General features: G+C 42.5%; 1 protein-coding gene across 3 annotated transcripts; it reads left to right on the plus strand.

The window, feature by feature from the left end:
* The first annotated feature begins 409 nt into the window (after positions 1-409).
* Positions 410-12,806, plus strand: LOC135912327 (uncharacterized). Of its 3 annotated transcripts, XM_070540710.1 has the most exons (3): positions 422-727; positions 7,330-7,596; positions 10,912-12,806. In XM_070540710.1, exons 2-3 carry the CDS (start codon positions 7,590-7,592, stop codon positions 11,727-11,729), a joined length of 825 nt encoding a protein of 274 aa, XP_070396811.1. In that variant the 5' UTR covers positions 422-727; positions 7,330-7,589; the 3' UTR covers positions 11,730-12,806. The 3 variants fall into 3 exon arrangements, 2 of the variants coding, with proteins under 2 accessions (XP_070396811.1, XP_070396812.1); XR_010567614.2 differs by lacking the exon at positions 7,330-7,596 and having other exon boundaries at positions 410-727; XM_070540711.1 differs by lacking the exon at positions 422-727 and having other exon boundaries at positions 6,696-7,596.
* Positions 12,807-14,262: the final 1,456 nt, after the last annotated feature.

Raw genomic sequence — 14,262 nt, forward strand, 5'->3', positions numbered from 1 at the left:
GTTGCATCATGATCAAATAGTGATTTTGGCGCGTAAAATCCCATAATTTGATTTAATTTTTAATGCTACCGCAATAATAAGGTACGCAATGAAACCAGAGGCACGCAAACAAACAAACAAAAACAAATATACGCTTGTGCATCTGCTCGTGTGTTTGAGTGCACGTTAGAGAGCCCCAGGCTCGTTGTCAAAATTAATCGCTTTTTTTACGCTGGCAGTTTATTTGCTCTTCTATGTGTAATTCTGTTCCGTTCCCCAACTCCTGCGAGACAAAACACATTTCTCTCTCTCTCTCTTTCTCTCTCTCTCTCTCCTTGCTTTGTCTCGTTAACGATGGCAGCGCTAGGAAATACGGTGGCCATTTTCAGCACTTCTCCAAGCACGGGCCTTTTCAGCGTTCCACTAGCGTTCGACGCGCTCTGCTCTGCATTTCTTTGTTTTGCATTTCTGCAGTGCAACTCAACCGACGCAAACTCTTGTCGGTTGCAGCTTACCCATTCTGTTGAGTGATTGTGCGGATTTGGTGCTTTGAATGTTCGTTATGCGTAGATAGTATTGTGCTCACGATTGCGAGTCTGTTGTTGAAGCTATTCTGTGATCCAGCCTGCATACCGTGCTCGCTTTTAGTCAACGCTGAAGTGGCATGTTGCATCCTCAAATGTGCCTGCGCGCCAAGCTTTCTAAAGAAATGCCGCGCAATAGATGGCCAGCGCAGTGACCATGTAATGTGAGTACTGCAGTGAAGTCAGTACTAACTCAAATTTCGAGAGTGTTGGTTTGCATTTCGTGTGTGGTTCTTGATCGTGCTGGGAGATCGAAATGCGCGCGCTTTATAAAACTGACTTGCTGCTTTCGCTGACGCGGTAACGATGTTTTCGAATAACTGCGAGCACATTGTCAGCACATTGTCAGCACACTGTCACCCTAACCGCAGAAACTGTTTAATGCGAAAGCTTTGGCTGTCACCGTGGCGTTGACGCCGCAAGTTTTCCCGTTGCGGCTGCCTGAAGGAAACGAAAAAGGAAGGAAAACGTCAGCCGAAACTGCTCTAGGCTAAACTTTTGCGTAATTGTGTGCGGTTCATCGGTCAATTAAAGCGCAGCAAAACGGCTGCTAGAAGCATATCGTAGAATTCGCGATTGTACCAAGTAGCATGTAATGAAGCAGAAGAAACATCTTGTACCCTAAGCTTCCTGTAGTGCAGTTTTCAATGATTCCACGCAAATGATACAGTTATCGTGTTTGGCAGTTATTTTCTATAAAAATGAAACAAGGAAAGCCCTTCGAGAGATCTAGAGGTTTTGATCTCGGCGTTTGAATTTCCACTCCCAAATGCCGTCTCTTAGGTGTTGTAGCTTTTCAGCAATATTTAACCGTAAAACATGATGGAGATACATATTGACCGCGCAGAAATAAGGCTGAACAGTGTGTCATAATTTAAGTTTATTTGCATGCTACATAGCAATATTTCAAGGCTGTTGGAGAGAGTGCTGGCACAGCAACCTCATTGAGCTTGCGATGCTGCTGTGACTTCATTTTATCCCTTGCATAAATAGTCTGCCCACTCGACCATTTGCTAACTGTTTATGTGTGTGCAAACATTTGAAAATTTCAAATAGCAAATTCAGTATTCTGCTGTTGAAATTCAGTCATAATTTGAGATATCCTTTTTTTTTTGGTCAAATTGCATTTTAAGCAATCCACAGTAGCATGTAAATAACTGAAAAGTGTACATGCAATCAGCAGTCATTAACTTCAGGCTGAACTGCACATCATTGAGCCAGAAATGCAGATGGAGTTCACAGTCGCCTCTCCAGGGGAGGTTGTAATGCCCGAATTTTGACACAAATGTGCAGAATAGAATGTAACAACTATAACGTAGAAACCGGAACATGCGTTTTCTCAGTTTAATGTGAAGTCAGTCACTGTAATTATCAAATTATCCAAAAAGATTTCACGGTATTTGGGGGCTGTATGACTCGCATGCAGGTCATTTCAGAGGTCACTGTTCATTGCTCTTAACACCCTTTCATGCACTCCATTTCGTTTACAGTATATTCAGACTGCTAATGATCTTGTTGCTTGATCCACAACAATGATAAAGGGGTAGGTGCACAACAGTATTTGCAACATCTCAACACGTGAGAGTGCCTCTGTCCTCCTTGCCCGCTGCTCCATACAAGGTAAAGACAACTGCGTTGTCTACTACAGCGTTGGGCACGTGTATGGCGGATTCACACGAGCGCCAGCGACACGCCCCTACGGTGTTGGGCATGCGCATGCCTGACACCATAGTAGACGCCGCGGTTGTCTCCACGCTGTACGAAGCAGCGGCTGAGGAGGACAACAAGGCGCCCTACAACAAGCCATTGCAACAGTACTTTGTGCCTCAGTTCTGAAACAAAATGTACAGTACGACTTATATGTCGAAGCCACACCCTACTTAATTTTACGCACTTCAAACCTTGAAGGAAAGAAAGCTTGGGGGAGGCCCCGGCCGCATTGGAAAAAGTGGGGTGCAAATTGTGTGCCTTTGGGACTAGTGGTCCAAACAGCAACAACAGTCATTGCAACAGCTCCTCGATCCTCTACTCGGGTGAGCAAGTGTGGACAGCATTGATTACCGTTGTTCAGCTGTTGGCACATCTGCACTTGCACCGCGCACAGAGCAGGCACATGCAATACTGTCATGGCGCTGCGTGCATTTGCAGCAGCTTGTTGGAACGAAAGGTTTTTCATTCTGGTTTTAGTTTCATTTTACTGAAAAAAGTTTCTTTCCGGTTCTGCTCCGGTACAAAAAAGAAAGTGATCCGTAACGGTTCATAACGGTTTTTGTCTGCTTGCAAAAAATTTTTGATGCGGAGTAACGATAAAAACATATTATTTATTGTTCTTAATAATTGAATTATGAATTCTGAGATCACGCTCAGTGCTTTGGGTCACAGCAAGCAGTATGATCTCAGAATTCAGAATCAAGGCATTGAGCATGAGCTCTCAAGCAGCACGTCATCGAGTGTACTCGCCGAAATGCGAGACCACTGTGCCAATAAAACGAACCTAAACAAACTATAAAATTTTGGTAACAAAGCATTGTACACATAGAAAACAAAACAATGAGCTCTTCAGTGCGCAAACCCTGTGTTATGCTACAATGCCAATCTGCTAGCGCACCGAGCGGCAGGCTTAGGTTAAGTGGAGCGCTCGACCAGCTATCACCCTTACTATCCCTGCCTGAGATACGCACTAATGCTGACATTGCTTGACGTCGGTTGTTTCGAATTGCCAACTTTCCTGTTGAATTGAAAGTCGATAAAAATTATTCCAGTTTCACTCTAAAAGAATGTAAATAATAATGTTTCAGTTACGTTTCTGTTCTGTTCCGACAGACTGATTTGCAGGAATCTTGCAGTCATGCTGTGTCCTGCACTCCCCACAATAAAAGCTTGGTTTACAAAGCACGATAAGAGATGGTGCAAGCCAGTGGCTCCTCTGGAAAGAACATGGTAGAAAGGGTCTAAGGAGGAGAAGGGTGGCCTACCAAGGTGCCTTAGTCGTCACATCTGGCTTGAGATAAATGACGTCGGGCGCCTCTTCTGTTTTGTTTCCTTCTTCCATGCCTCAAACCACAAGAGCATTTTCATTCCCAGTCAATCACTACCTGAACAGATGTTTTGTGCAGTGGTATGGTGGCCAAACTGGTAGCAGCAGTGGTGTTCTGCTGACCTTGAAATTAGAGTTCATGAAACCACCAGGCAGAAATGAGCCTTCTATACTCTGTGACAAACTAACAGGGAGTTTTGGATTTTTTGTATACGGACGAGTTTGAGTAAGCAAAGCACCATGCCCAACTTACATTCTTTTGTACCCCTGTGGGGTTCTTTTGTATACCTTTGCGTTCTTTTCTAAGCCTGCTGGTTTGCCTCCCCTAACTTTGCGTGTACAAAATCTGAAACTCCCTAATATCAGTGCCACTCGTGTGAAGTTAACGCTGCGAGTTTGTTTTACAATCCTAGTGTCACACAGAAATATTTAGCTTGCAGAAGTTTGAGAAACTATACTAACACATTGATAGGCATATCTTATGTAGAATTATTTAAGTTCATAAATGCCTCTTTCAAATTCCTGTAACTGCTAACATTGGGAGCAAGAATACACATTCAAAGGCTGCATAAATTGTGAGAACGCACTATGCCTCAGCCAGCATTAAGTATTGCGGTGCAATACTTGCAGAGCATTATGGTGCCACTATGACATCAAGTTTATCGCAGTGGCACCACAAGAAATGAATTAAACTTGAAGGCATTAAGCAGTTAATGTCATATTGTGTGCCCATGCTGCACCTGCCTGCTGCCTTCCACTCTTCAAACCATTCTTCCTGAGAGATGCCGGTGTTGAAAGAAGTTCACTTCTGCAACAGCATAATAAAGATGAGGAAACATAATTGGCTGGCACATGCTTACCTTTTTTTAAAGAGTATGCAAAATTTTTAAGAACGGCCTGTGGCAGATAGCTCAGTTCAAATCCTTGAACTGGATTGCTCAAAGAGGCAAACATTACTTGCATAATCAATTGAAATGCGTAGGTCAATAATTAACAAAAAGGTCGGTTATGAAGTTTTCAACTAACTATAAGGGTGGCACTGGCTTGGAGGTATGTGCCTTCAAGCTATGGATAAAAATACACTGTTGTTTCTCTTACTTTATAATAAAACGTTTTGAGCATGGAAGCACGAAAATACCTCGACTGCCAGTGTATTTCTTAGCATGCTTAGCATATCACTAGGCTGGTCTCATCCTCAGAGAGAGAGAGAGAGAAAAACAGAGAAAGGCACAGAGGCTTGCCAGATGAACATCTGGTTTGGTAATCTACATGGGGGATTAAAGAGAAAGAAGACGGAAGAAGGTCGCGTGATCGAATCCCAGCCACGGCAGCCACATTTTGATGGCGGCAAAATGCAAATACACCTGTGTACTTAGATTTGGGTGCACATTAAAGAACCCCTGGTGCTCTAACTTCCGGAGTCCCCCACTACGGCGTGCCTCATAATGAGATTGTGGTTTTGGCACGTTAAAGCCCCATCTTCTTCTTTTTCTTCTTCTATCATCTTTAGAAGGCAAAGAAACATACCCACAGTAATAGACGCAAAGTGTCTATGTAAGCGTCTTGTCATTTTTGTTGATTTTAGAAAAGTCATGGGAGCGCGCACAGTTTTCTGTGTTGATGGATGAGGTCAAGCACTAGATCTTTTCCTCTCTAAAGGTTCAACTATCCAATTGGCTCTGTGCACTCCGGACAGGCTAAAATTGGATGTAAAAGCAAGGGCTGTAGGAAAGGAGTGGCTTAATGGTCTCCTCAAAATTAATATCTAGGTCACTTATGGGTGAGTCGGCCATTCCAATGAGGAAGGAGTATAAATTTGTGGAAGCTACACCCATTTGCGGGTAGCACAGTAGTGTAGTGACACACCGGGGGAGGTTTGGTGGTAATCATAGCTGCAGTGATATATCAGGCATGCACAAACAATGGCTGCAAGACAATATAAAGAGCCAGCATGTTGTGAGTAATTCGTTGAAGTTCGCTGGCTGTGTCCATTCTTGATAGTGGTATGAGCATGCTGATGAGGAAAGTTAGCGCGAACAAAAAGACAACTCGCATAGGAAAAAAAGATAAAGACAAGCGCTGCACTCACAACTAATAGGGGGAAGGGTTTCACAAATATATCGCCTAGTCATGTGTACGCACAATCAAAATACAGAAACAGCACAGGGAGAATGTGTAGATAGGTTAAAGGCGGTTGCACCAGAAGTCGAACTCTGGGTTAAGAAGTGTGATTGATGACGCACTTATACAACAATCTCTCTTCTTTTTGATAAAAAATGCTTCCATTGCAACTCTAGAAGAAGTGTTAGTACTCATGCCCAGAATCTTAAGCTCTAGAATCTTAAGCTTCAGAATCTTCAGACGCACAGACCATGGTTTTTGTATTCATCATGGGCCGATCTGACAGCTTCATCAGCAAGGTGTTTGCCAAAAATGCCTCAGTGACAGGGGAGGTATTCTGTAAAAGTCCACTTAGTGGACATGTCCATTTCGTCTGCTGTTGAAGTTCTGATTGGCTGCGCTGGGCTGCGCGTCCATAGCAGCGAGGCGCCACAGCCAATAACCACTTCAGCAGCAGACAAAATGGACAAGTCCACTCGGGCGACTCTTACAGAATACCTCCCCAGATAGCCACTGGAAAATAACATTGCCTTTTTCTAACAGCGCAATCGTAGATTTCTGTTAGGTTTGAAATGAACTGTTCATAATCCTCCTGGCACAGTGCAAGCAGGTACATTGCAAGAAGACGCGCCTTGCAGTTACACCAGCTACAACTTATAAATTGCAATATGTGTCGTAAAGTAATTATCTTAACAGAATTTCAAAAATTTTGTTAGTCTATTATGTATTTCAATTTCTCATGCAAGTAATATCCATCTCTTCAAGTAATTCAGCTCAAGGACTAGAAATGTGTTATCTGGGACAGACAATTTTTTAAAATTCTGTGTAGTTTAAAAATACGTATGAATTCTCTTTGTGTTGGACTGTAGCATATTTGCCAGTAGAATTTAGAAAAAGAAAAGGTGCGGTAGAAATTTGTATTCCGATTTTCTTGTGTCGCAGTTGGATTGTACAGCAGTCTGGCAACATTGACAAATGACGAAATGAAGTTCATTCCGTCTCGAAAGTCGGCCCGAGACGGTTTCTGCAGGCACTGTCTGGTTTGTGCCATATTTATCCACATGCCATATTATTGCACCCTTGCTGCACTGATGGATGCAAGAGTGTGTGGGGCAACGAGAGTTCAGCAAGGCGTGCACATTGTTTTGGAACATCTTGAAGCAGATGACACAGCGACAGCCTCGCATTTCTTGACAACCCACCAGCCATGCCAAAATAGCAGTTGCTGTCTGGCGCTCGGAGGCATCAACTTTAAATTAAAATTTCCGGTCAAAATGTGCGCTGGACACCTTGTTTTCTTGTGTGCGTGTGTGTAACCATATTTCGTGTAACCATACTCTTGGTTACAATGATATACTGGAAATAACTGGACGACCATTTCGTGGCACCTTTAAAACTCTTGCTTTACCTGTCCAGGTCAGAGAGGATGCAACATGCCATTCCATTGCACAGCTGCCTCGTCTGGCTACCCACTTAAGTTTCTTGCATGTTTTTGCAGTGGTGGCACTGGCATTATAAAATGTCTGTGATTGTGGCTTGCATGGTCTGGACTTTTTGTGAGTGTTTTGATATCAAAAGCTAAACTAGTTGTTTCTCCATACTTTTCAGGTTGTCTTCTTCTAAAGCTGGTCAGGAATGAACACGGCCCAGAATTCCTGTGTCTTCAAAGACTGTTGTAGCATAGCACTGTAGTCTCGTTACTCTCAAGCCGCATGGAAAAAAAAAAAAGATGTTTTGTTTAGTCACCTTAACTTTTTATAAAATGCATGTTGTAGTCAGAGAGATTGTCAAGTGTAAGAGATGCGACATTTGATAACTGTGATGTGAACTTCCACATAGAAAAGTGCTTTGATGTGTGTTTGGCTAATATGGGTGGTATGTTTCCTAATTGTATTGAGTCGCTATTTAGAGCTTTCATGTTTACATTTTGCATATACTTAATTGTGAGCACTTTCTTTCTGCAGTGGCTGAATTCATACTGCTAGAACTGTAAGTGAAGTTGGACTGAAAGCTTCTGCCGATAGCATTTTTGTGTGTTACTGCATGTGCTTTTCTTCATTGCTGACAGATGACATATTTATGCTCCATGCAATGTCTCTTCTTTGTGTGCACCATTTAAAAAATTTGCTTTCTAACATTGCAGCTGCAATGGTACAAAGTACATCGATGCCAGTGAAGCCAGATGCAACCTGCTTATTAGCTCTGTATATTTTTGTTCTTTTTGGAGTTGCTTTGCCTACTGAATTCATGTTAATGTGCTCCTTGATTGTAAAGCTCTATCTTGCTGTTGAAAAAAAGCGTATGGTTGGGGTAGCCAAATGGTAAAAAAAAAAATTTTCCCATGACTATTCAACAGGTCTCATCATTTGCAAAGCAGCAACAAAAAAGAAAGAAAAGCAGGCCTCAAGTTGTTCTGCAAAAATATTGTTTTGCATTCGCCAACAATAGCTTGTGCTTTTTTTTATCATTGCTCATTGTGACACAATCTGTTCCATTCATGCAGGTCGAACTGTGTTTACCATTTGCTGTAAGCCTTCTAAAGGGCCCTAATTGTGCAGCGCTCCTCCGGAGCAATGCAGCATTTTGTTTTCACAGCACCTTCTTTCGTACAATCCACAGCGCACATAGCACAGTAGACATTGCTAGGAACAAGTTGCTGTAACTTGCATTTCCAATAGGCAACAGAATTTCATAATCCTCAGTGAAGAAAGTGACTATCTCTTAAATAATCTCTAAGCAGAACGGCACATTATTTTTTTATCTCCTGATAGTTACAGTAATGACTATCCGGAAATAAGTTAATGGGTATGTAAAAATCAAAGTTAAAAGATAACACCACATTGGACAAAGGCTCGGCTTTTTTTATGTCTGCACGAATGTTGTGCAAACGCAATGTTTGTGACGGGAGTGTTATATCGCGTGCACAATATTACGCAGCTAGAATCTTTTTATGCACTTCTCTGTAGATCAGCGCTCCATTCAATGCACACTCTATCCACACTTTTTCACTTCTTGGTACCAGCTGCAATTTTCCGTTGCTGACTTCACTTGTTGCCTCAGCACCTGCAAAGTGATTGAAAGAGGGAAAGGAAGCTCAACTTTAAAGGGCACCTCACCAGGCCCTATAGCAAATTTTGGTTATATGCTGGAAGTTGTTATGTGTCCTCTAGGAAGCGTTCTGCCACAAAAATTTTTCAAGTCTGCTCATTAATAGCCGAGATAGAAATATTTCACTGCCGCGAACCCATGATTTCAGCAGGCGGGCTCCACTGCATAGCGAGACTCCCTCTCAGTATCTCGCTATGAATTTTCTCAGTCTCAGAATTTCAGATCTTTCCGCGACGCTTAGCAATGTAATACTTTGCAGACACGATCGTTATCACGCAATGTATGCTCTGCGCTTGTCAGCTCAAAATGGCCAGACCTGGTGAGGGGCCCTTTAAAGCATAGCAAATATTTCCGCAGCCATTTCTGCCAACATCGACAGCAACAACATGCAAATTTCATTGTGAGAGAACTGTAATCATTGTGCAATACTCCATTTCTGCTTCCTCTGGTTTAGCCTAAAACATATTTATCCCACGTGCGCTCCATGGCCAAGCAGCTGCTGTAATCGCCAAGTTTTATGAGATGGTGGCTAATCATTATGTGCAAACAGTATTCATGTCTGCATGTACAGCAATAGTGATACCTTAGCTAAAAGCTTGAAATTATCCATATATTGCATGTGAAACTTTCTGAGCTTGCACAGTTTCGCCAGAACAGCTCAAGTTATATGTTCGGAATATCTACTCATTTTTCTTTCATGGTACATGAACATTGTGCAAGCAAAACAACTAAGCCTCTTCTGTTTCACAAACTGCACTGGCTTTGTTACTTGTGTTCTTTGAATGAAATTGAAAATGAGTTTTAAGAAATGTGCTTTTTGATCAACATTCTATCAATCCTAGATCCCATTATTTTTGACGCTGCAGTATAATGTCCAGGACGATACTAGTGCCAGTATGTGTGATTGCGTTTTACGGACTTGCATATGAACCAACACTGTTTGTCATTGTATGCGAAATATTGTATCTTATTCTTCTATTGAGGTTGTGTCATACAGAGGTTACTGCAGTGTTACTGTTGCCGAACAATTGTCCATTTTTGTCTTTTTGTCTCTGCTTGGCAATTTTTACAGAAAGTATTATTAAAAGAATTAAATTATGCGGCTTTACATGCCAAAACCTTAATCTGATTATCAGGCACGCCGTACTGGGGGACTCCGGAAATCTCGACCCGCTGGGGTTCTTTAATGTGCACATAAATCTAAGTACACGGGTGTTTTCGCATTTCGCCCCCATCGAAGTGCGGCCGTCGTGGCCGGGATTCGATCCCGCGACCTTGTGCTTAGCAGCCCTACACCATAGCCACTAAGCAACCACGGCAGGCGCAAGAAATGATTGTTAGTTCAACTCAGTGCCTAAATTTAGCAGGGTTTCTTCAGTAATCTACTGTTTGTGCAGTTCCAAAAATAACACACAATGCCAATTAGCCATGGTGGCTTCCAGATCACATTTCATGAATCTTTAGTGAGTCATCCAAAATGGCTGCTTCATTTGCATACCAGCTAGCAAAGTACATCTTTTCTCATTCTAAAAGGACGCTGAAGATATGTGATAAAGCACTTTAGACTGGTAGCGTGCTGCTTCCAAACATTATTTGCATTTCTCTGCAAAAATAACAATTGACTATCCTCATTTCAAAATTGGGTGCCAAAGTTGTCACACCCATGATGCCATTACATCATCACAAATTTCACAGCATTTCTGATCATTCGAGCCATTTTCGTGCAGCTAGGCAAACTTACCAAACAGGCAAACTGATCCATAGCTTACTTAACACAATGTAATCTTCCTTGATTGATGAACACTTATAATTCCCATGCAGTTTTAAATTCGTGACTAAGTGAGAGGGCAGCCAGTCTCATGAGATTGTCAAGGTGGCAGTGCCACCTGTCCATAATTTGGCACCCTTTGTAGCTTATCAAGTTTTCACTTACGATAAGAGCGAGCTGTTTGAAATTCCGGGACGTGTAATCTACCAATCCATAGCTTTCGTTAGCCTGTTAGTGTCCCGTTGTAACTTCAGTCATGCATGGTTCAGTCGCTGTGCATTAACTGATGACATAAACTCTGTTTTGATTCACAGGGTTGGTGCCGCGCGGTGGAGCATCTGTCACATTTTGCAGAGATTCTCAAGAACAGGTAGAAGACGTCGAGAACTCTACCACAGCAGCACCTGGTGCAAGTGACAAGAGAGAGCCAGACAATCGCAACATTGCTTTCATGCTTCAACTAGGTTTGACCAAATTGCAGCCACCACAGCAGATTCCGGCAGATCACATCAAGACTGAACACAATATGTCACCTCTTACCTCTGGAAATGGCCCTGATATCCAGTTTGAAAACCCTTCTCCAGAAGAGCTGTCACTTTGCGATGCCATGTGCGACCCCAAGGCTGCATCCTCCACTCTCCCAGCGGCAGTGTTTTGTAGTCTCCCGACAAAGCACATGAAGCTATGGTGCGCAGAGCCCTCAAACGTCATTGTTGAGGAAGGAGCACCTGGCACTGGCATTGTTGTTGATTCTGCTGAGGACACAGATCCACAGGTGAAGAAGCATGACAAGACGATTTCCATGATTAAGCAAAAGTTCCATGACAGAAGTGGACAGTCCAAGCCCAAAAAACGAAGGTCTGCCTCCTTGGGCATGCCCTTCAAGGTCATCGCAACATCAGAACAAACACCGCAAGACATGTCGCAAGAAAGGAGGCTCCGTCGAACCTCAAGAGAGCAGAAAAAGATGTTCCTGTGCCCACAATGCCCAGAAACATTTGTCTATGAGGGCAATTTGCTTGATCACATAAACAGACACACCAGGAAGAAAGTGTTCCAGTGCCTACACTGCAAGACGAAATTTTCGAACAAGCGTATCCTCACAACTCACATCCAGAATATCCACCCCTAGTATACCCTTCCCCACTGCCATTCTTCTGTTCGATGAAGAGAACTGTAGAAAACTAGTCTCGTGCAGGTGTTCTGTTTCCTTTCTTATTTGTTTGTTTCTGCAGAAAATTGAGCTGTTGATAGTGCAAGAAGCGTTATTGTTCCAGTGTAAGAGAGTACACTAGGTTCTAGACACAGGTCAATATTTCTCACAGCGATTGATGATTACTGCTATTTGTAGCGTGCATGCCAGTCTTGTCGAGACATTGCTGACAGCTTTATGAACTGGCTTAAGTTACTCAGGATAAAAGGAAAAACAAATAGCACTACTGGACTCACAACCCAGGCTTTCAGGCAAATGTAATAGCTGTTAGACATTGCATTTTACAGTCAAACCACAGTGACCACAGCATTTAATAATGTGAGTGGTCATTTATAATGAGCCGGTGAGGTAGGCATAAAGCCGTTTTTTTTTTAGATTAGATGTACCTGTGTGATTGTTAAGTTTTGTGGTTGTATCAAGGTCATAAACCTCTGGTGTTAATGTCGTTTTGCCAAATAAGTGAAGCGTTTGGTCCTGAATATTCTGTATGCAGCATAACTTCAGTTATATATAATTGCATACTTTGTTTGTTAATTTAACTTTATTGTTTATCTCCTGTGTTAGAGTGTTCTTGTTACAGTGTGCTAGTCAGAAAAGTTGTGAGCGAGACATAGCAGGATGGAGCTTGCTGAGCATAATGGAGTCATTGTAAGAGAAAGGCGGATGTTTCACGTATTCGAATTTGCTCAAAATTATTTCAACTTTTGGCAAAAAAGGAGAGGACATGGAAGGATAGACATGGTCAGATTCGTGGTAAAGAGGTAAAACCATGTTTCCTTTTCTCGTAATACTCACTGTATGCTCCACGTATATTTCATGTCTAGCTCTTACTCTTCGTTACAGCTTTATATTTCTTTGTAACGTAGTTTTGTTACCAAATTAGTGCATTACATGTTCATCATTGTGTTGACAAAGCTTGATCAGCACCTGTAATCTTCTAAATTGCCCATTTGCGGTGTAGTTTCTGCAGTTAATAAAGTTTCATGAGTAAAGTTACCAGCTGCACATGACTGATCTTTTGCTTATAAAACCCCAGGAGAAACCAACAGTCTGCAAAACGTGACACAGAGACGTGACACTGCTGTCACTGTTTTGATATAAAAAGGAGAAAAGGCTGTATTCATTGCATCAATGAGCACAAGTGGGCTGGTGTCCATAATTATTGCAGTTGTTGCAAACTTAGTTGTCATTAGGTCTGTCAGAATGAAAGTTGAACAGTGCTAGTGTAGAGAAAGTTACTAGTCTAAACTGCAGTTTATGCCACTGTATATTAAGCTGGATGTAGCGTTGCTGGTCCCATATTTGTTTGTAAGCCTGTTTCTACCGTGTTAGTTTTGTAACTTTGGCTAAGCTTTGCCTGTTATGTGACATCGTACTTTGGACTGTGACAATCTTTACTATATAATTGAGCTTGTGTTTAGTAAAGTGTCCGTACGTGACCATTTGTAAAAGGGCCCCTCTCCCCAGGCCCAGTCAGAGATTCTTGTTATATACTGGAAGTTGTAAGGCACTTTCTAGGGCGTGCTCCTACCACTAAAATTGTAAAAATAGAGTCGGTATTAGCGAAGACAAGCAAATGAAATGTTATACAATCATCGAAGGAGGTGAGCGACCCTCCACACAGCAGAACCCCTCTCTCACTGCCTCGACCAATGCCTGCAAGCAACATTCCCCCACTGCACTCTCTTGCATTAGAACCGAGGGCCGACGCAATATTCATATCACCCCCCCCCCCCTTCATTCCGCTGTTGCTGTGCAGCACGTTTCGACTGTCGCTTTTGTGCACCCCATGTCTTACAGAAACCCCGATGTTGCTCTTTGCTGTTTGTGCACTGCGCTCTGTGTGTGACGCAGAGGTGGTGCCAGGGGAGTTTTCTGTGCTGGCGAGTGGCTCCTTTGGGATGAATTGCTCATGGGCTTTTGTTTGAATATTGAGCTGCTTTAATGGCAAGCATCATTTTAATGCAAGAGGATTCCAGATTGGGCAAGTGGAAAACGTTCGTGATAATCAGCACAGGAAAAGATGAGATCAAGAATAGGAAAACACAGGTTAAGTGTTATTTTCTTATTCCTTATCCCATCTTTCGCCGCGCTGATCATATTGAGTCAGTTTAACACTTTGCGTACCTGATGGTCGCTTCATGATGCGCCCAGCGTGCTTGTCTTTTTGCAATGCCAAAGCTGGTCAGGGGACCTTTAAGCTTTCCTCAAAGGTTAGAGAGACATTAACAGTCAAGGGAACAAAATGAAGCACATTATCATGTCACGAGAGGAAGGCAAAGAGTGCAGCTGAAGTTCCATAATTAGAACTCCTAGGAACTGCTAAATTTTGCATGGATCCTCCGGAGTTAAATAAAGTAAGCTAGGAAGCAATTACGGGTTATAGGAGCAGGCTTGCTCAGAAAGTGGCAAGCAGGTGTAAAGACAGTAGAGTTAGGTTCTATAGTGCAGA

This window comes from Dermacentor albipictus, chromosome 6 (genome assembly GCF_038994185.2).
Source record: "Dermacentor albipictus isolate Rhodes 1998 colony chromosome 6, USDA_Dalb.pri_finalv2, whole genome shotgun sequence".
In the NCBI taxonomy this organism is placed as follows: domain Eukaryota; kingdom Metazoa; phylum Arthropoda; class Arachnida; order Ixodida; family Ixodidae; genus Dermacentor; species Dermacentor albipictus.